Consider the following 20348-nt stretch of genomic DNA (forward strand, 5'->3'; position numbering starts at 1 on the left):
CTCCAGCCTCTCCCAGATAGAAGTTAATGTAGATGAGTTGCAGAACAGTCAGATCTTTTAAAAATGGCCTGTAATAATACCATGAAAATCTGGAATGTAACCTTTGCCAGAAGCTGAAAAGGACAGTTTCTTCTGGTAATAAAGATGGGATTGCAGTAAATACTGCAATTCTAATATCACATCTGGAAAACCTGTAAATAAAAAAAAACAAAAACAAAAACCACAGCCTCCTACTTTAGGGCTAGGAGAGGAAAAGAAGTATATTCCCAACTTGGAACCTTGCAATACTCAAATATCTGAAGTGAAATACTAATGAATGAGTCTACATTTAACAGGTAAAATTACATTCACTGTATTTGAAAAGAAGGAGAACTCCCCTGAGATGTAATTACATGTCTTTTATCTTGGGAACTCAGAATGTGATGAGTAGTTCTCTTGGTGGAAAAGAAGGTTAAAACTCATAATGCATGACTAAGCAGCAGGAGGGAGCTGTCCAAGATAGAAACAATCACCATTTACCTCTTCCAGTGAGAGACAATTTTACAATATACTTTCAACCAATTTTCCAAGATCTGTTAGATGAACTATCTGTTGCTGTCCTCAAAACATTTGGTTCTAAGACAACAGCCCTACAACTAAAACTTTTCTAACATATGTAAGCAGGAAAGACTGCACTGTGGCTTGATTAGAGGAAGAAATTACACTCAGAGCTAGGAATTTTCTCCCTGAAGTAGTGTGGTTCATTCTACTACAAAGAAGAAACTATACAGAGAAATTCCAGGCTAATAAACAGCGATAAGCCAATGATATTTCAACATAGGTCTCTTTGGAAAATTTCCCCAGAAATGAACTAGGCTGTACATGATGAACATGTATGCCTTCACCTGGAAAGGAGTTTCACCTGACCTTTCTTTCATATGAAAATATTGTGCAGTCAACAAGGAACACCGATCAGCCAAGTGACTTCTAACCAAGTTTCTTTTTCTGGAACTGTTTCTTTCTATAAAACATATTGAATAGCTGGAGCTTATAACACAGTGCATAATCTGTGTAGCTTCAAGCAGGGAGGGAAATGGGAAGACAAGGTACATTGAAGAATTAAAAAACTATATTTGTGTTTTTCAACAAAATAAACTAATGTACTTCAGACTAAACACCACTGCTTGCCAATAATTTTTTTTTATGACTTCCATGGATATCAATCATTCTATTTAGGGATGATTAAACTCATCAGTTGAAACCACTTCTGTTACGCTGGGATCCATGAGCTTTTTCCACACCACAAGCTAACAAATTCCCCAAAATAATATGAGTTCATCAGCAGTCATTAGTCTCTCTCCCCCATTAGCTTACCTAAAACAAAACAAAACAAAACAAAAAAAAACTGCAACTCAAGCAATTTTTTTTTATGGAAGGCTGCCATCTGAAAATTGGTGAGAATTTACAGGCACAGACAAGTCTGCGAATCCCCATGCCTGCTCCGGCAGCATCATTGCTCTTACCAAGTTTTCGTTTGTCAGCCGGGTGATCTCATGCTGCAGGCTGGCTTCAATCCGGGCCTCTGGAGGCAGCTGCAGATTCTGTGCCAAGAGCTGCTGCTGGCGATTGTTTTCTTCTTTCAGACTTTGGATCTCTCCTCGCAGTGATTCCAGTTCATTCTCGTGGCTCTTCTTCTGTGACTGAAGCTGAGACTCCAGCAGCCTAAGGAAGTTGAGCAACAATTGTAAGTACACACTGAGAAAGTCACATCCCAAATTCTCAGAGGGAGTCTAAAGCTTTAGCTGCTGCTCAGGAACAATTAGCTATGGCTTGCAAAGGAAAATGAAAAAGGCAGAGTACTCTTTAAACCCTTCAATATGCCTTCTAATTAAATTACGTTTGTATGATCAAAAAGTGGAGAGAAACTAATGGTGACAATGCTTTGCATTTCCTTTGTGATTGAACACATACTGCATGTATGGTACCACGGAGAATGTGTGGTAAGAAAAGCATTACTACATCTTCACAGACTGCCTCTGTTTTTAATAAACTTAGAGAGGTTCTACCTCTAATCAAATCATATAAACTGTGTCAGATGAAGACAGTGTATTCTCTTAAGCTAGGTCCCTGTGATATTAACGAAGGAAAATCTTTTTTTTCCGTCAGAGTTCAGTCAGAAACCATTTGATTACAGTAAAATAATAGTTTTTACTTTTACGCTAAAATAAACATTTTGAAGAGGGTTGTCGTTTATACAGGCAGGTTAACGACAGAACCAAACTCAGGACTGAGATACAGGATCTCTACTTTACCCTTGCTACTGACTCACTCTTTCCCCTTGAGCAAATCACGTCTCAAATTCTTCTTATGTGAAATGGGAATAACACGTAAGAACCTTCTTCAAAGCAGCACTGTGTGGATTTAGCTCCTGTTTGCAAGGCACTGTCCAAGTGCTCTGACTCATTATTTCATAAATATACACACACAGGATGTGACACTACTACAGGCTTCTAGTGTTCAATTAGACAATCTTTCAGGGTTTAAATATGCATAAGGCAGGCACATTTATTAGTAACCAGACTGATCAAGCACGCGAAGGCAAGTAGTCATTTACTTGCATTGCTCTGCCATTTACTATAGAGCTTGTTGTCTCTACAGTGCCAGCACAAGAAAGAAGACATACAGAGTGATCACTCTCACGTCACGCTCTGCAGAACACTTGCTCTAAGTTAGACCTTCACAGACTGACACAACAGTGTTAGGTTCAGAATTTGTAAGCACAAGGAAAGGAAAGACTCCAGTTAGTAGCATTCGTTGCAAAATAGCTCCTTTTGTAGTTACTTCTACCAAATGTGTATATTTAAGAAAATTAGCATTGCAAATCTGTTGAAGTAAGTGCCAGCACACAACTACGGACCACTCTAGAAGTCTGGGACACATTTAGGAAGAGGGGGCCCAGGCATGCACACAGCCAGAACTGAACTCCCTAACCAGGTGAATTGCACCAGTGACCGGACCAGCATGTGGCCTTTGCAGCAACTGCAGTGATTGTACTGAGGTCTGAACAGCACCAGGATGAACTAGAGATAACTTCTCTCTTTGTTGGCTTTCATGTGTTACATTTTGAATCTTGCACAGAGAGATGTGGGAGAAGAACATTAAATTTACTGAATTTGAGTTGGAGTAAGGGGAGTAAGATACAAATATTTGGAAGTAAAGAGTATGCGGAAGCTTTTCCAACAGTAGCTTTACAATTACAGAAACAATTGCACTACTTTAGGCTGACAAACTGTACAGGACATTGATTTTGATATCCAACATAAAGGCAGACAAATAATACACGGTTAAAAATCTCTTCCAGTTGTGGATCTTCTGGTATTTTATAGTCCATTTTTGTGCAAGTATTCTTATGAATTACCTATTAGTTGTTGCCACCGTCTTAACTTCTTAAGGAATGTAACTTGAAAAGTAGACAAAGTTGGGGACTAAGTTTGAGAAAACTCTAATTTGCACAATGTATGATGATTTCCTTCAAATGAATATTTTTTTTTCTAAGCATAAGAAATGCTGTAGCTAAAGCAAGGGGCACAGTTAGCTAGAAAAGAAGATGCAAATGAAGAACAAACATTCTGAGAAGTCTGGTAACCTGTTGGCTTGTTTTAACCCTTCATAAACCAGCCAAAGTTCTCCGTCCTCATTCAGCATATGATAGTCCTGGGGAGATTGCCTTCCAAGAAAAGTGTTTAAAAAATACAAGAGAGATACATGATGGTGATGAAATGACATGTTAAGGACATTACACTCTAAATTACAGTTACTAGAAACGAGAAAGAAAAAATGTTCTAAAACAAATTAGCAAAATACTTCTCTTGTTTCTAGGTATTTCTTCTAAGTGATGAAATTCAGTTCTTGGTGTTAGCCAAACTGGTTATAGCATTTCATGGTGTTATAATATATGTATTATGACAGTTTGCTGTGACAACTACTGGACAAAAGGTAAAAAAAACAAAACAAAAAACAGCATGGTGAATGGCACCCAGTTTGAACTACATAGCCAATTAAATGCTAAGAAAATGCATATCCAGGAAGCTTGATTTTGCACGTCCCCATTATTTCTTAAGCATTTCAAGTACTGCATACAGCAGTTTTACTAAACAAATCAAATTATATCACAAGTGTTCTCTAAGACTCTAGACTTAGGTGAATGCAGCTTACTGAACATGATACACTAAGTGTATCAAAGTACATCCCCAAATGATTGTAAATTAAATAAAGAGAACTTGTACCTGTTTGTTTCCTTCAATCCAATATATGCCTGTGCTATTTCTCCTTTGTCTTTCATCTTCTGTACATCTTCCAAGAGGATAGTAGAATCTGTCATAGTATTCTGGAAGAAGAATGATGATGATTTCCAGGGTAAATTTAACAATGTAATTGTTCTTTGAATCCATATTTTTGTTACTTTACTCATGGGGAACACCTTACTCCTTGAGTAGCATCATCATGTGTATTTGGGGAGCAGGAGTTTAGTCTATAATTTCAACACCCATTTGGTATATCTTTTAAAATGAATCAAGCAGCATGCTAAAATATCAGTCTATCTAGTAAGCAGTAAATGTGTTAACCTCTTTTCATTTGTTTGTCATATAAAAGGAACAAACAGATTTCATGAAGTCATGAATTTGCATTTAATTTCATATTACTAGAAACAGCCACTAATACTGAAATTCAAGAAGCATAATTTCGCAACATGTTATTTTTGAATCTCATAACAAGGTCCTCACTTCATATATTTTCAGTGCTCTGACAAAGCAGGAAATAATTTTACAAGGCCTGGAGATTTTTTAAGTTAGATATAATCACAACACTATTTTTGTTTCAGTTTTGAATGTTTACCATGGAACTTTTGTTTTTCCTTCATTAAGATTTGAAATACACAACAAATGTTTACAGTCGACTAGGCCAGTCTAATCTGAGTCATTGCTCTGAATATAATTACAGTGAAACCACAGGACTCCAATGAACGTAAGAGATGCAATTTTGACTTTTCTTTTTGACTTCAAAATGATTAAATGCTATTTTCCTGTGTAAAATTTTAGAAAGTATTCATAATAACAACTTTGTGGACATAAGTTTTGGAGCATAGGTCTCTATGCCTAGTGCAATTCATGTTATTTAGTATAAAAACAACTAAAACATTTAGTATCCTCAAAGAATTATTCCCAACATCATTATGAGATTTTTGTGATTTTTCTACAATTATTTTAACACACATTAAAACTACTGAGTCTCACCTGCCAATTTATCTAGCCTTAGCAAGTTGTGCTTACATGTATTTATTACTTTTGTGCTGATGGAAAGAAATGCTAATTGCTCTTACATCCTCAAGAATACCCTACATGCTGTAGTTGTAATACTTAACAGCCCTTATTTAAAGTCAGTTCAGTTCCTCATTTTCCTAAATCCTCATATTCCTAAATGTACTAAATTTTCTAATCAAACATTCAGCAGTTCCTGCCTAGTATCTTCAGATCACAACTTGAGTCCTGAATGTGTGTATCTCACAAACACGTTATTTGGATAAAAAGCACTATAAAGTAAGGTTATTCTTCCCGTTCTGGAATGTTTTGGTGAAATTTATAGATTTTGCAACAGAGATCTGACTCCTAAATCACAGTGCTGCACATACTCTTCAAACAACCTCAGCAAGATACACCGATTGAGCTGATCAGATAGCTACATGAATCGTTCCTTTCATGTTCAGGTTAACAGAAATCAATGGTTCAATTGTTAAATCTGCTCATTTTGAAGTAACTTATTCCCTTGTGCAGAGGGGGACGGTGGGGACACAGGAAAGGGATAATGAGAAAGATTCTGCAATAATAGCAAAACAAATTACAAGAACAACTCCAAATACATTTAGGTTACTTATGAGAAGCAGGGAAATTACAGTTCAAATATTTGTGTTTTGTCTGTTTGTTTGTTTTATAGCATTTAATAGTTCTAGTTAATAACTGTAGAAATAAAACAAGTACCTTATCCTCCTGGCAATCAAATTGGAAGGCAAAAAAGAAGAGAAACAAATCATTTAAAAATTCTGTCTGCTGCAACTGTCCAACCTAACAAGCAGAAGGTATCTGCAAACTGGCTTTTAGCCATCCCACCGGTCACCTTCAGATCTCCCAAAACAACACTTGGGTCCCACCATTGTTAAGAATAAATTATTGAAGGGTTTACTATTAAAGGATTAATTTATAATGTTCCCAATATTATAGAAAATTAGTGTTGTTTTCTTCACAATTAAGCATTTAGAACAAGATAAGTACACCTTCATGCATCACAGACTTTCAATTGATTTAGGACATATATAAACATATTTCTGCAGTAACAACGGAAAGAGAGGACGTATCTGTTAATTCCTTGCCGCCATCATGAAACACTGGCTCATAACTCAGTTCAATAGAAATAACTAGTTAATAATTTACCTGATAACTTTTTAGGCTGAACAACTTATTCTCAAAGCTATTACTTTTCTAAGTACCTCATCATTATTTTTTTAAAAGATACACATTTGAGGGGTTATCTACTCTTCTCAATCATATTACACATATCAAGCATAATAATACCGAATTCATACACCTTCATGGTTACCTTTACACAATTTTATTGTTACTTATGTGTAATCATTTACGATCCTGCTTAGATTTAGCAAAAATTGGTCCTTGTACTTCCTGCTGAGCTATTAATTGAAAAGAATTCCTGCAAACTGAAGTAAATTTTCCAATCAAGCTACACAACTCACTAGAGATATGATGCTGCGCCAAATGAGATTTCTGCATTGTTAAAAGGGTCTGAGGAGATCCTGGTCAGACCGTCAGTATCTGCCAGCCTGGTATGATCTTTACATGACTGCTGGCAGATAACCCAAGGCTGGTTTATTAAGAGAGTCTCCCAGTTTGGACTGCTGCAATTTGAGCACTAATACTGGATCAATGGATTATACTTAGAAAGGCTTTGAAACGTAGATCATTTTTTCTACCTTTACAAGCATGTTGTTACACTAAATCGAGCACATCAGTTATGTAATGTAGCTTTACTACAGAGCACATTTGCTGACTACTATTTACCTTGGGTTGAATCGCCTCTTTCTGGCTGACCAGCTGAGACCTCAGGATTAGGACTTCTTCCTTGCGTACTTCAAGTTCCTCACTTACTGAAGTTAGCTGATCCAGGAGGACTCTATACGCTGGGGCACCAGGAGCAGTTACCTCTGGAGATCGTGTTTCTGTGAGGGCCTTCTGCAGCTCATTCAACTCATTCTTCAGTTTTTTATTCTCAGATTCAAGTTCTTGACGCTGCAATAAACAGCGACAATCCCATCACCCAGCAGCATGGTAAAAATCGAGTAACTGTAACACACCAGTCAATCTCTCCCCTGTCCCCAGCCTCCTGACGACTGTGAATAGCATGCCTGAGAGGATTTCACTGATAGGGCTACCTTTTGTCTCAAGTGCAAAATCAGAACTCATATACATGAATCATACACATTTGAAGGAAAAACAATTACTATTTTCCCCCTATTCTTCCTTTAACAGCAACAACAAAGTAAAGCTCCCAACAAACAGCGGACAGCAGGCTAAGAAGATTCTGCATCATTCAGAGTTATTAGGAAATACTTGTATTTTTAGTGATCTAAAGTATGCATAAATTTAAATAATGTGCTTGGAATCACATCACTATTTTTGCGCAAATTAACTTGCAAGTTGTGCTAACTATTTCAAAGTGAAATACCCCTGTTTTAGGGTGATCTTTTTGTTTTGCAGCCCCAGCCACACATCCTATACTTCAAAAAGGGCAACCATACAATAAAACACTAGCTGAGAAATTTTTGTTCCAGTTTTTCCTGCTAATATGCTGAAACAGTGAGGCCGACGCAATATGCTATGCCAGCAAATAGAATTGCTGGCAATATTCTCACTAGAAAGTAACAGAAAACTCCTTTTTATATTTACCTTGAGTGACTCATACTCCAACTCCGCACCTCTTATTGGAGGCCTTTCCTCCTCCTGTGATATAACATAGACAAGAGTGAGAAAACAAACACACAAACAATCCTTTCTGTTCATTAATATAGTTGAAGCAGAAAAATGAAAAGGAGCTGAAATTATTTTCCTACAAAACTCGAAAATACTCCTCCTGGTACTCGTGAGTACTTTAAGTTGAATACTGGCATTGTCTCACTTATTTATGGGTTTGTGACAGTTAATTGGTTAATGTAAATAAAATCACGTACAAATCATGATACTGTCATTGGTAGTAAAATGGAACAGGATGAGTGCCAGGATGCTCAAGATATCCACTAGCTGGAAAGGAACAAGAAACAACCACCAAAATTGGTTTAATATTTTCATAAATAGAGGCCAAATCAGAGGAGAACTTCAAATAAAGTCTTGTAAGCAAGCATTTTGGTTCTGCATCCTGACTGAAACACTTACTCTGCCTGCAAGCATTTCTTTCTCTGCTTAAAAGTAACATTTATTCTCTCCAGTGTTTAAGAAAAGTGCTATAATGCTATTCTTTAATAAAACCAGACTTTTTATTAAAAAAAAAAAGTCCCAAGTGCTTTTGGTTCCTGCTAACTTCTATCATAGGATCTCAGGAACCTTCAAAAAGTAAATCATCAGTCCCTAGCATAAAACTTGTGGAAAATACAGCAAGTACTAGGGGAAGATACAGATTTAGTTAAAGCCAGTCAGCAGTTACACAGCTGATATTTCACAAGAAGGGATACGCTAGAGTCAGCATTTGATCAGCTAGAAGGAGTCCACCTTAGCTTTAGCACGAAGAGCCTGTTCTTCCTTTCTGTCCAGTTCATCTTGCAGGGATTGCTTTTCTTGCTCCAGCTCTGTAACCCGTTTCTGCAGCTTGAGGAACAGAGACATGTCCAATGGTGCCTTTTTCTCACTTGGTTCCTGCTTTAGAAAGAACAGAAGAAAGTCAAGAAGTATTCCACTTCCACAGCAAAAGGAAGCACTACTGTGAGTAAAGAAGGGAAACAGACTGGGGAAAAGAAAGGCACATAGAAATGTTACTTGATTTTGATAGTTCACTACTGGCATCTAAAATGTTTCATCAGCTGTCAGAACGCTATTTCAAAAGAAGGATCTACTAGCATAAAACATATCTAAGCCTAAAGCCTAGCGAAAGAAAGCACTAGAGACAACCTAGCAGACAGGAGGTCTACAATTAAGCATACCTTTTATTCTTACTTGTTTGGAGGGGGGAAGGAGAAAAAAAAGTCTGTGGTTAGACTCACTAGGAAAGCAAACGTAAGCAGGCACTTTTCCTTTTTTCCACATTTTAAATTATACCTCCAGTAAATTCTTCAGATACAGAGAACTCTCTCTGTGAGTGTAGATTTAGATCCTTGATTAACCAGGGTAATTTAGTGGGATGTGACACAAAAAGGTTCTAGAAGATATATTTTATGCCTTTTTCCTTTTATTATGCTAATTAAAGGGCCTGTTCTGGGACTAGTACACTAGCTTTCTTGCTATTTTCTGGGCAAGGACCAGCATTTGTAACCTGAAGATGCATCAGAAATTGTTCGTCAGCCATTTTGTACTTTATGTAGCAAGAAGATTAAAGCACTCTCTATGAAGTGCACCATAAAATTTTGAAGCCTAGAAAGGCAACTAGAAAATTAATAATAATGACTGTAGCAGTTAAGCAAGCACAGTCATTTCCACTTCATCTTCCTGTTGAGGGAAAGACTCATAAACTATACCAACAGCTCAGGAAAAAGAAAATGGACTTTGAGCTTCTAGCTTTATTGTTTTATAATGAGACAGTCTCTACCTTTTGGTATGGTTTTGTCATTAATCCGTATTATTAATCTAGAATCATACTGGAGTTTGAAATTTTAAGGGGTTAAATGAATACAATTTAATTTTCCTAGTGCTGCGTTTATTTACATTCCTGTGTTACCTTTTTTTTTTTTATAAAAAAAAAAATTACATTCAAAAAAACAAAACTGGCTCTAGAACAACAATTAATTATGTCTATTAGCCAAAGGAAAAGATGACTTTTGGCTCGTATGTGAGATCCAATCGCATGAAGTTGCACTGCCTTTTTCCTGACTGTCCATAAAGATAGGAGCACCTTTCTGAAACAATTCTGCAAAGTGAAATAAGTGGGAAGGCAAACTCTGAAAGCCTCTGCTCAGAACAGTGTCAGCATGAATTTGTCATGGTACTTGCATCACTTGTAGAAAATCACTTTCTGTGGAAGCTTTCAGAAACAGTAACAACAGCCTGTAAAACCAATTGTGGAGATAACTAACCTAGACAGAGGGCAAATGGAGTGAGTTGTGGGATTGCTCAGTTAAGAAAATCTCTAGTAGGCACAGGAAAAGCTTTGCACCTGCCAACTGCCAAGCATAGACCACAAACTTGACAGCTCACTGCTGTTTTCGTAGTCTCACTCCTGTGGGACTGAGAAGGGACAAAGCGAGGACTTATCTTGGAACATACCGAGAATGGCTTGGAGTTGCACTGCAGTTATTCATGATTATTACCCATTAAAGAGACTCATATTTCTGAATATTTTAAAATAATCTGGGATTTGTATTACTGCATATGCCAAGGGAAAGTACATTCTCCGAGTGAGCTCAGCCACTGATCAATGAAAAGCTGTGGTTTTTGTTTGTTTTGTTATTGCTGTTTCTATTTTTTTTAAAACATTACCTCCATCCTCAGTGGTAAGTCTTCTGCTTCTGTGATCTCAGAGCTAAAAGTATATTCAGATTCATTGCTACTGTGAGTCGAATCCGTTCTTTTGTGTCCAGGCTTGGGGATGCTCTGGAGTGCAAATGAAACAAATCAATACTGCTATATGCTTTTGCCTGTGACTGTTTCTTCATAACTTACAAGTTAGCTTGTAATATTTTCAGTGTTATTCCAGAGCTATCACAATTTATAAGAAAAAGTTTTTGATTCTGGTCTCTCGTGTCATCTAAAGCCTGTGAGACGTAGATCACAATCAAATTTATGGAGATGGGTCAGATCCTGTAGTAGCAAGTATTCCTGCAGAAAGCAGAATCAAGCAGCAATACAGCACTTCTTGGGAAAGAAAGGCTCACTTTATAGGAAAGGTGCAAGCAAGGTAGAAAAGCACAGGCAGCAATTCTCTAAATTTCCAGATGTTGCAGTGAGGAATATTTTTTCCCCCTAACATATCATATTTCTGGAACTACCTAAAATTTAATACTGGCTGAATGTTGCACAAATAACCCTAACACATGTGAATAACTTCAGGGCAAAGTAAGGGCAGATGGCATGTGCATTACCATTAGTAAAGTCACAACAGAAAATTAGGCTTCTTCCACAAAACTGAAAATAAAAAAATAATCAACCAAAATTTTTAAATGTGTTTGCTTCAGCTGAGCTGAAGTAATTGATCAATGTCTAAAAGAACAAATTCTGTTTTCAGATACAGGTAACAACCACACAGCTGAGAGCAGAATCAATTACTAAATTATACCACTCAATTCTACCTGCATATATTCGTGAACAGCTTTTGATTTCTCAGATATTTAGCCACTTACCGCCATTAAGTTCATTTCATCCTTGAGATCATCATACCGCTCCTCTAAGCGGCTGAACTCATTTAGCAGGTTCTGATACCGTAACCTTTCATCATTCAGATCTAGCTCCAGCTGTTTCGTTTCCTCCACTAGCTTCTTTTCCATTGCCTCTGCCATGGAGAACAGGAATCCAAAGTGAGAACTCTAGTTCTACCTACCATGCAGTGCATCCATCCTGTAGGTACAGGACACGTGTCTGCAGCAGAACACATGCTGAATGCATTCCACTCTGTGAAACTGGTTGGTGGTATTAGTGCTTCCGCAGGCACTGATCAAGCCAAATATATGAAAGGACCAAAGAATTATTGTGGTAAGCACAGAATGGGGGCACTCCCTCAAGGTAGTTATTCTGCTATGGGCTTGCATTAGCAGTTCCAGGAGGGAGGAAAAATGGACACTAGCCCAATGTTTTATTATGTAAGAAGCAAAACATGAGATGCTCTATGCCGCAAGCACACTAACCCCTCCTCAACGCAGTTGTCCCTGTCACAGCCCTAACACCTAGAGCTGTGGTCTTTCTGGCTGCTGCCCACACAATGGAAGTGGCAGTTGCCACAGCAGCTGACAGGACTCAGACATTCTGGCTCATACTTGCACCTCTCTGAAGAGGTAAGCACCAGGCACCAAAGTGTCTTCCTACACATGAAGTACAATATTTGTGTTTACAATTTGTAAACCACACTGGAAAACCGTGCTGCAGTAAATTTGTTGTATTAAATATCAGACCTTCTTTTACAAAGTAAAACTTTTCAGCAGGAACCCTCAACCAAAAAGACCCCAAACTCTTAGGACTTTGCAGAAACTCAAATAGTAAATAATTTTGATGCATGTGAATTCTTAAAACAAAGTAACAAAACCATTAAACTAATAAGGAGTATAAAGTCTATTTTGTATAGCTCATTAATAGTAATTGGCAGATCAGCCAAACACAGACAGTAGAGCACAGCTTTACAAAGTAACACGAAGTACAAAATCCAAGTAAAGAGAACAGCACCAACCTGTTATCTCTTTTGCCTGGTCGTGGATGCGGCGGTTCAGCTCCTCCTTTTCTGTTTTCAGTAATGTATTCTGATCTTTCAGTTCCGATACCAGCTACAAAAATAATAAAAATATTTGACTCAGAATGCAGTTAATCTTCAACAACTCCAAAAGAAACTACAGAGTTGTTATAAGAGTTCAAATACTTAGACTTTTAGTGGTTCCTTGGAGAATGAAATCAGTGAGCTAAGTTATGACATCTTCATTTCTGAAATTACTTTCTTAAATATATCCCACTGCAGATTCTCTCCTATGTTCTGCATTTGCCCTATTTCTGATCAGATACCAAAACTGCCCTAAACACATCCACTGTGCCATAACGTTTTCCAGTGAAGTCACAAAGATGTAGTTTGTTTCTAAAATAAATATATTCCCAAAACAGGAACAAGTTTGGTAGTTCTGTTGTACATTCCATTGCATTTGGTAACACCGTAATCTAAAATCCTGCCTCCACCCAAAAGTTGTCCCACTTTAACTGTGCCCAGGTCTGCCAGTTACTTATTTGTTTCTGTTTATGGATATTACACATTCACTTCGCTTCATCAATTAATAGTTTTTCCTTATATTCATCTAATCTTGAAGCGCTTCACTGCAGGATCACATAACAATAGAATAGCTCGTCCAATATTTAGAATTTGTACCATATCAGCAAGTAACTGTGACAGGGAACAATTCGTTTTAAATATTCACGGTTAAAGCAAAGATAAGGGGCTAGTCAAAACCTGCTGAACTAGATTGTCTGCACAGAGTGCTTAGTAGGCTAATTATTTAAATTAGACCGAATATAAGTAGGTACCATTGAATTCTGCACAGGGGACAGATTTCTGACATCTATACAATTATGCTCTTCAGGCAGGTAAAATGATTTATTGGTATGAATATGCTGTATTGGACTAATTGAGCGTGTTTGGGTATTTAATTTTGCAAATACTTTCAATATAAAAATCTGAATATACTAAATACATATGTTTACATGCAATATATATTTACTATATTCTTCTAGCATGGGTGCAGTTATTTAAGTACCAAGCCTATTTAGTGTTGTACTGGTATAGCATTCCATAAAAATACTGTAAAAGTAACAGCTACACAACTGAAGCAGTTAAGTCTGGGCAAAACCTGAGTGGACACCAGGCCTCTGTAAATCAGCTCATGTACCTGGGGACTGCATACTTGCCTGCTCAGTTTCATGTTTGTATTTGTCTGCCCATTCCTCAATGGTCTTCTTCTCAGACTGAGTCTGGTGCAGCTCCTTCCGGAGCTTAGCGATCTCCTCCTGAAGGCTGAGAACACGGTTGGTTGCATTCTTAGCCTCTTCCTCGCTCATCCGAAGCCTCTCCACATCACTCCGAAGTCTCTCTGTCTCCGTACTGTACGTAATCTCCAGGCTGTTCAGTTTCTCCAGCAGAGATTTGTACTCTTTGTTCTTTGCAAAACACAACAGAGACATAGCAGCAGTTGGAGAAGTTCTGGTTTAAGGGAGCTTTCTAGTTGCCTACAAAATATACCCAGACAGGGGAACAAAAGAGCAGTTTCCCCACTCCAAAAAAGCTTCAGCCTGTTTTTGCAGGAGAATTGCTTAAAGGGGTGACAGAACAGTCCAGTCTCTAAGCCTACACATTAACATCCCAAACAAAAATCAAAGACACTAAAAAGGATCATCTCACCTTCCCCTTAAACTGAGCAAATAAAGTGCTTCATATGAAATACTGAAGTTAAGGGAACAGATGTTTTCTCTCATTGCTTCTGAGAGATACAAATGAATGCTCTGCAGTTTCATTTCTAGTGTGGTTACCTTTCTCTTCTATCAGTGTTCTTCAGCAGAGAAGAGAACTGATGCCTCGCAATGAAAATTCAGTGTATTTTTCAATGCTTGCCCACAGTGCTACTGAAGAAAATACAAGACTTCCCAACGCTTTCCCTGAGCTTTACCTGCTCATCAATTTTTCGCTGCAGCTGCATGATCTTGTTCTCCAAGCCAATGTGAAGTTTCTTGTAGCGTTCCACAGAACGAGCTTCTATCTTCAGTTTCTTTAGCTCTCTCTTTGCCATCATGCGCCGGTAACAGCATTGCAAGTAAACAATTGCCTTCAAGGTCCTACGGTAGTGCACACGAGCCAGCCAGCCTCTTACATGTTTCTGAATAATAATAGACTTGTGCTCTCGAAGCATCTACAGTTAAGGAAAAACACCACAAGGGGTATTAGGGTTAGAAACGACACCTGCTCAGTTAAATAGACTCCATAATGAGAGGTGTAAAGATGATGTATTTAGAGACACCTTAGTCTGAAAAGAGAAACTAATGATGAATAGTAAAAGAAATGAATATGGAATGAATTTTTAAAAAACAGAAGAGTAAAAGAAGATTGGAATAAAGAAGATAAAAGGCAATAAAATGAAAAAGAAATGAAATTTAAAACATGAGAAGAAAGAAAGAACTGGAGACATGTTGAAGAACCAGGCATTCCTTTGTGTTGAAGTCAGATCAAGGTAATTACAAAAATACATGGTACCTGTTGACACGATTACAAATAGAATCCAGATGACTATAATTTTTTTTTTTGCTTCCTCTTTTAAACTTCCTGGAAGCATTGACATATGCAGCACAGAATTTATCAATATACAGTTTAAAACTCACTATGCTTGATATATAATGCAGCTATTACACACTATAACTCAGAGTATATTACAGCAGCTCCTAATAACAGCAATACAATAGACTAGCTGACTAAACTAAAAGTTCCAGTAAGCTTTTGTTTGTTTGTTTGTTTGCTTTTATGGCCTTTTCTTATATTTGCCAGCATGGAAAAATACTTCTTTCTCTATTTATTCTAATCAGAAATTTTATACTGTTTTAATTCCAACTCATTTAATGGCAGAAATTTTAATCATAGCTTTGAGTTGTAAAAAACCAATGAATTAGTAGTAACTATTTTTAAAAAATCACTTTTAATGAAAAACAATCAAGAATGTCAGTAACCATTATCAATGTGTCAGCCAGAGATTTCCACTCTGAAGATTCTATGTGTTTTTGGATCCTTCACCCATGGATTCAATCAGAGATCTACCAGGTCTGGAGCACCTGACTACCAGCAGATCACAGCTAGGCTGGGAGAGCCTGCCCAAAACCACAAGGCTTCCAGGACTCTGAGAACTTTAGAGTTCACTTAAAAAAAAAAAATAATAAAAAAAATTGCTTCTGCAAATTGAACAGTTTATTCTGAAGAGCAAAACTACTTAAGATTTTGTATTACTTATTGGATTTGATAGTTACATAGTTACATGGATTTACCGTAAAGCTAATAAAACAAACTAGTAGTGCAATAATCTTTTATTTTCTTTCATACTGTTTAGCAAATGAACTGAAATGTGTTAGAAAAGTTACATTTTCAGATCATTGAATTTAAAAGGGGCACTAGCAGAACACAACATTTTTAGATATACTCCCTTCACATTCTTTTTTAAAGAAAAAACAAAGACTTGAAACATCAGCACTTGACTAAAAAGCACACCTAGGTAAGGAAGTACATCTCTTGAAAGTACAGCAAGGTTAAATGCCAAAGTCCTTCTGACTGCGTGTCACACAATTAGCATTCCTGCCTCCTCCTTACATGTTTCCTGAAATAGTCCTTCACATTACCTGTGGATGCCTTAACAACTAAAATACAACCAGCTTTCAACATTTTCACCTCAAGCTTGGAAGCAACGAGTCACACTGAATACCTCCATTGTGCAGGGATGGTCTTCATCTGCCACTGAATTCTCACACCCATGTAATCCAGTGATGAAATGGTACAGTCCAACGTAAGGTGAGAGTATCAGAAAAGTTGCTTAATTTATCAGGTATTTTCCAGGAGAACTTAATAGAAAAGCTGTGAAGGAACTGAATTCCTTCTTAAACTGACAAGCACATCACAAAGTCTCGGGCAGAAGCTTTCCCCGGAATGCGTGAAATAGATGATTCAACCATTTAAAATTCCCTGTGCTAGTCATGTGACCTCCAACCCCTGTCCTCTGTTATAAAAACAACAACAGCTACCTTTCACAATCCTAACGAACAACACGTGTACCATATATTACTTACAGAGTCACAGCTCAGCCCAAGGGTGCAGTCATAGTACAACCTTTCAGTTTCACTCATCTGCAATCAGCAGGAACCTCAGAACAGCCATGTTTATCTTCGCATGGCACAGAGCTTGTGCTTCTGTCTCTGTGTCTCAGCCTTAATGAAATTCCACCTTGTGAGGACAATGTCTACACAACACGTCAGACACACATCATGCACTTTCCATCCATGTTATGAACTTTGTGTTTTACTATGGTGAGCAATTCACTGCTCTAAGGGGACATTCCCTGACAGGCAAGTCCAACCACTTCTTAACAATGATACCTCCAGAAATCCGCCATCTCTATTAAAAGGAATAAAACAGATTTAAATAGCATTGCACTACAGGACAGATGCGGTGTCTATCACTCACAAGAATATCTTCAGGCATACTGAACCAGCTACCATTTTCCTAAGGGTGGCCTTTAGTCTGTATTTTGCTGCAACCTGTGTCTCACTGTCACATCTACCAGCATCAGGTCACTGTTGAAAACATATCTGACTATTCAGCAACATAAAATACGGTTTCTAACACTGAAAATGCTAAAAATTCTAATAATAAATACTTGCACTAAAAACAGTCGAGTCAAGCACAGTGAACAGAACTTACTAGTCAAAAATTTTGATCACGGAACGCTTGTTTTCAAACATCCTGGTTAGTATATAACAGGATGATATAATTTAGACGTGAGCATGTGACTATGTAGGCAACTTGAATACAAATGAAAAATATACAAAACTTCGAATATAAGAAAAATGTGTGCAACATAAGCACTAGTTAGCCTTCAGTTTTATATTTTTGCTATGTGGCTGCTTAGGAAAAAATAGAACTCTTGGGTAACTTTTCAATGAAAAACAGGCTGGCTTTTGAGCCTAGTTAAAACAATTCGCCCATAGAAGTGAATTGTCAGAAATGCTGGCATTTTGTAATCAAAACATTTTAATCATAATTCTGTTTCCAGCCCTGTAACCACCAAAGAGAAAATTCTAATTTCTCAAAAGGATTTTATTTTTTATTTTTTATCAAGCATAGTCAGAAAAATGTCACCAGTATCACTTGAACAGGGTCATAGCAATTTATCTCCAAAACAAAACCAACATCAATATATAAAAACCAAGAACATGCTAAAGTTTTAATTTCCTATTTTTGTGGGTATCTCCAAGCTAATAGTCATGTCCTTCAGTATTTTCTCTTAACTCTGACATAATTTCACAAATTCTCTGAAATTAGAGATGGGATAGGATACTGCATCATATATATATTGATGTGAGCAATACTGATTTGGACTCACGGAGACATATCCACACTAGTTTATTTTCAATATTTATTTTAAGTGCCTCTATATTCTATGTAATGAATGCAAATATATAATGAATGTGATATTCTATTACAGTGAATGTAATATTCTATGTAATGAATAAGTTTTCTGAAGAGTAAGCCTGTAAATCCCTGTAAGATACTCCACTGACTGCATGGGAAGCCTACGTATGCATATTAGATGACAATGTGAATACCTCTAAAATGACTAGGTCATTGATTGCAGTATCAGATTTTTCTAATTTCCAGGTGCTGCCTTTCCATCCACACTGTGATATTTTGTTTGAGCACTATGCATAACAGCACACACACACATTTCAGACTCCCAAGTGAACACCACAGAGCAGCTTCATCCCGAAGGTATGTGGAAATAAAGTTAGAGTGAAGAGGTAAAACACTATGATTTCTTACCATTTGGTACTTGTTCCTGGCCATGTAACCTCTTAAGAGAGCCTGAAGAGCAATAGTAGCATCTCGCATGCATTGGTATCTTTTCCGGACCACATACATACGCTGGAACTTCTGAATAGTGATGGCGGCTCGTGTTCTCCGTAGGAACTTGGCATAGCTATACAAGAAACATTACAGTAATACCTGTAATTAGTTTCCAACATTTGAATACTATTTTTACATCCTTTAACTTTACTCTCTCTTAAGAGCTATATATTCTACTTCACTTTCTTCCTAGTGTTGTCAGTAGTACTGCATATGTACTTGCTATTCAACCCTATGGCACTATTACAGAATGACAAATGAACAGAAATCTTGCAAGGTTTTCCACAAAATGTTTTCACTTCTTCTAAAAACTGTGCTATTGAACTGACAAAATAAATTCGGCTTCATTTCTCATCACCGTTTCTTCAGCTTTACAACTATTTCCACTTCCAGACTTCCTCTCCTCACCTCAACATAGAGAAAATGGTTGCTCATACTCAGTCTTCTCAGCAAGAAAATTACAAAGCATCTTGACATAAGCCTCTCTCCCAAAGTAAATTTTTTACAGTCTCCATAACCACCTTGTCTTTGAATGATGCTACCTTCACTCCTACTCTTTTTTCTGGCTTATGAAGAGCCATTCCTCAGGTGTAAACCCAAACAAATGACTCTGGCTGATGTATCTCCCTTCACAGCTGCACCCTGGATGACAAATAGCTTCTCCAGCAGGACAGACAGACCCAGTTACGAGTGCATGTGGAAGCTGGGCAATAACAATTCAACCAGAAGTCCTGCTTTACCTCACCTGCAGCCATATCTCCTAGTATTACTTTTACTCTGCTCCCACTAACAACATACTGTTCTAACCACCATCTGGCTGGGGTGCTACCATCTTCTTATGAAGGTCAAAAACAGGCAGGACAGACACACTCATTATATTCAATTTCCTTAATTTCCCTGGAAAATCGTTTCCTCTCAGCCAGCATAGGAAGGAGAGAGCAAATGTATCACATTTAAATGTCCTACTTAAAGGGATCTGAATCAAGGCTAGCGTGGATTTTCCCAAGAGTGCTGCTTACCATCGTGCTTGATACCCTCTGACATATCTCTGAATGGTGATGGCAGCCTTCCTCATACGCACGTACTTCTTTCTCATCAGCCAGCCTCGGATTGTCTTTTGGATGCGGATACAAGCAGCTCTCAACTTATCTGCCCTTATTTTTTCCAGGTAGGCTACTTGACCAGCCCGAAAAAATATTTTTGTCTTACCAAACTGGTACTTATCCTTGTCCTATTTTCAAAGGTAAAAAGATGATCAGTTACAGCATTAAATGTTAGTGGATTAAAAAAGGCATGAAGGCTAAATTTAAGTACAGTTAGTAAAGAGGTAAATTTAACTGTGTAATACTACAGGTAAATCTAGACTTATATAGGCTAGTGGAGGAAGGGAGTTTCTTTATATGATTCTGTTAACAAATTAATACAGTAAGGCCACAAGTAGGGCCTAAAGGACTAACATAAGGTATTTGCTTAAACAAGAACACCGAAGTCTACAAGACATGGAAGGCTGTAAGAGGTGAAAAAGAGGCCCAGAGGATGAAAACAATACTGCACATTTGTAATTTCTTGCTTAAATAGTACATGGCCCCTCCCAGTGGTCCATCTTCAACTGTATTACACAGCAGAAAGGAAACAGCTCAGGCTCCAAATATGTACTCCTCATTCACTGCCACCAGAACTAAGCCAAAACAAAACATACCTATGCTGCTCACACACATCTGAAATTTCAGAACTAAAACAAAAAGAGAATAGTATTTTTATCTTTGTAT

At 37.5% G+C, this 20348-nt stretch overlaps 1 protein-coding gene across 4 annotated transcripts in view; it reads right to left on the minus strand.

Moving 5' to 3' along the window:
- Nucleotides 1–20348, minus strand: part of MYO5A (myosin VA) — a 101944-nt gene that overhangs the window by 15598 nt on the left and 65998 nt on the right. Inside the window, exons 20-33 of one of the 4 annotated variants that reach the window (XM_032195077.1) lie at nt 19599–19810; nt 18496–18652; nt 14594–14833; nt 13839–14087; nt 12622–12715; nt 11585–11733; nt 10725–10838; nt 8808–8951; nt 7992–8045; nt 7107–7334; nt 6015–6023; nt 4266–4366; nt 3626–3706; nt 1503–1701 (exon numbers count right to left, since the gene is read on the minus strand). In XM_032195077.1, coding sequence (XP_032050968.1) covers nt 1503–1701; nt 3626–3706; nt 4266–4366; nt 6015–6023; nt 7107–7334; nt 7992–8045; nt 8808–8951; nt 10725–10838; nt 11585–11733; nt 12622–12715; nt 13839–14087; nt 14594–14833; nt 18496–18652; nt 19599–19810 — 2031 coding nt within the window. Of the gene's footprint in view, nt 1–1502; nt 1702–3625; nt 3707–4265; nt 4367–6014; nt 6024–7106; nt 7335–7991; nt 8046–8807; nt 8955–10724; nt 10839–11584; nt 11734–12621; nt 12716–13838; nt 14088–14593; nt 14834–18495; nt 18653–19598; nt 19811–20348 lie in introns of all 4 variants that reach the window. The other 3 variants (XM_032195074.1, XM_032195073.1, XM_032195076.1) reach the window with 3 other exon arrangements.

Source organism: Aythya fuligula, chromosome 11 (assembly GCF_009819795.1).
Source record: "Aythya fuligula isolate bAytFul2 chromosome 11, bAytFul2.pri, whole genome shotgun sequence".
Classification (NCBI taxonomy): Eukaryota; Metazoa; Chordata; class Aves; order Anseriformes; family Anatidae; genus Aythya; species Aythya fuligula.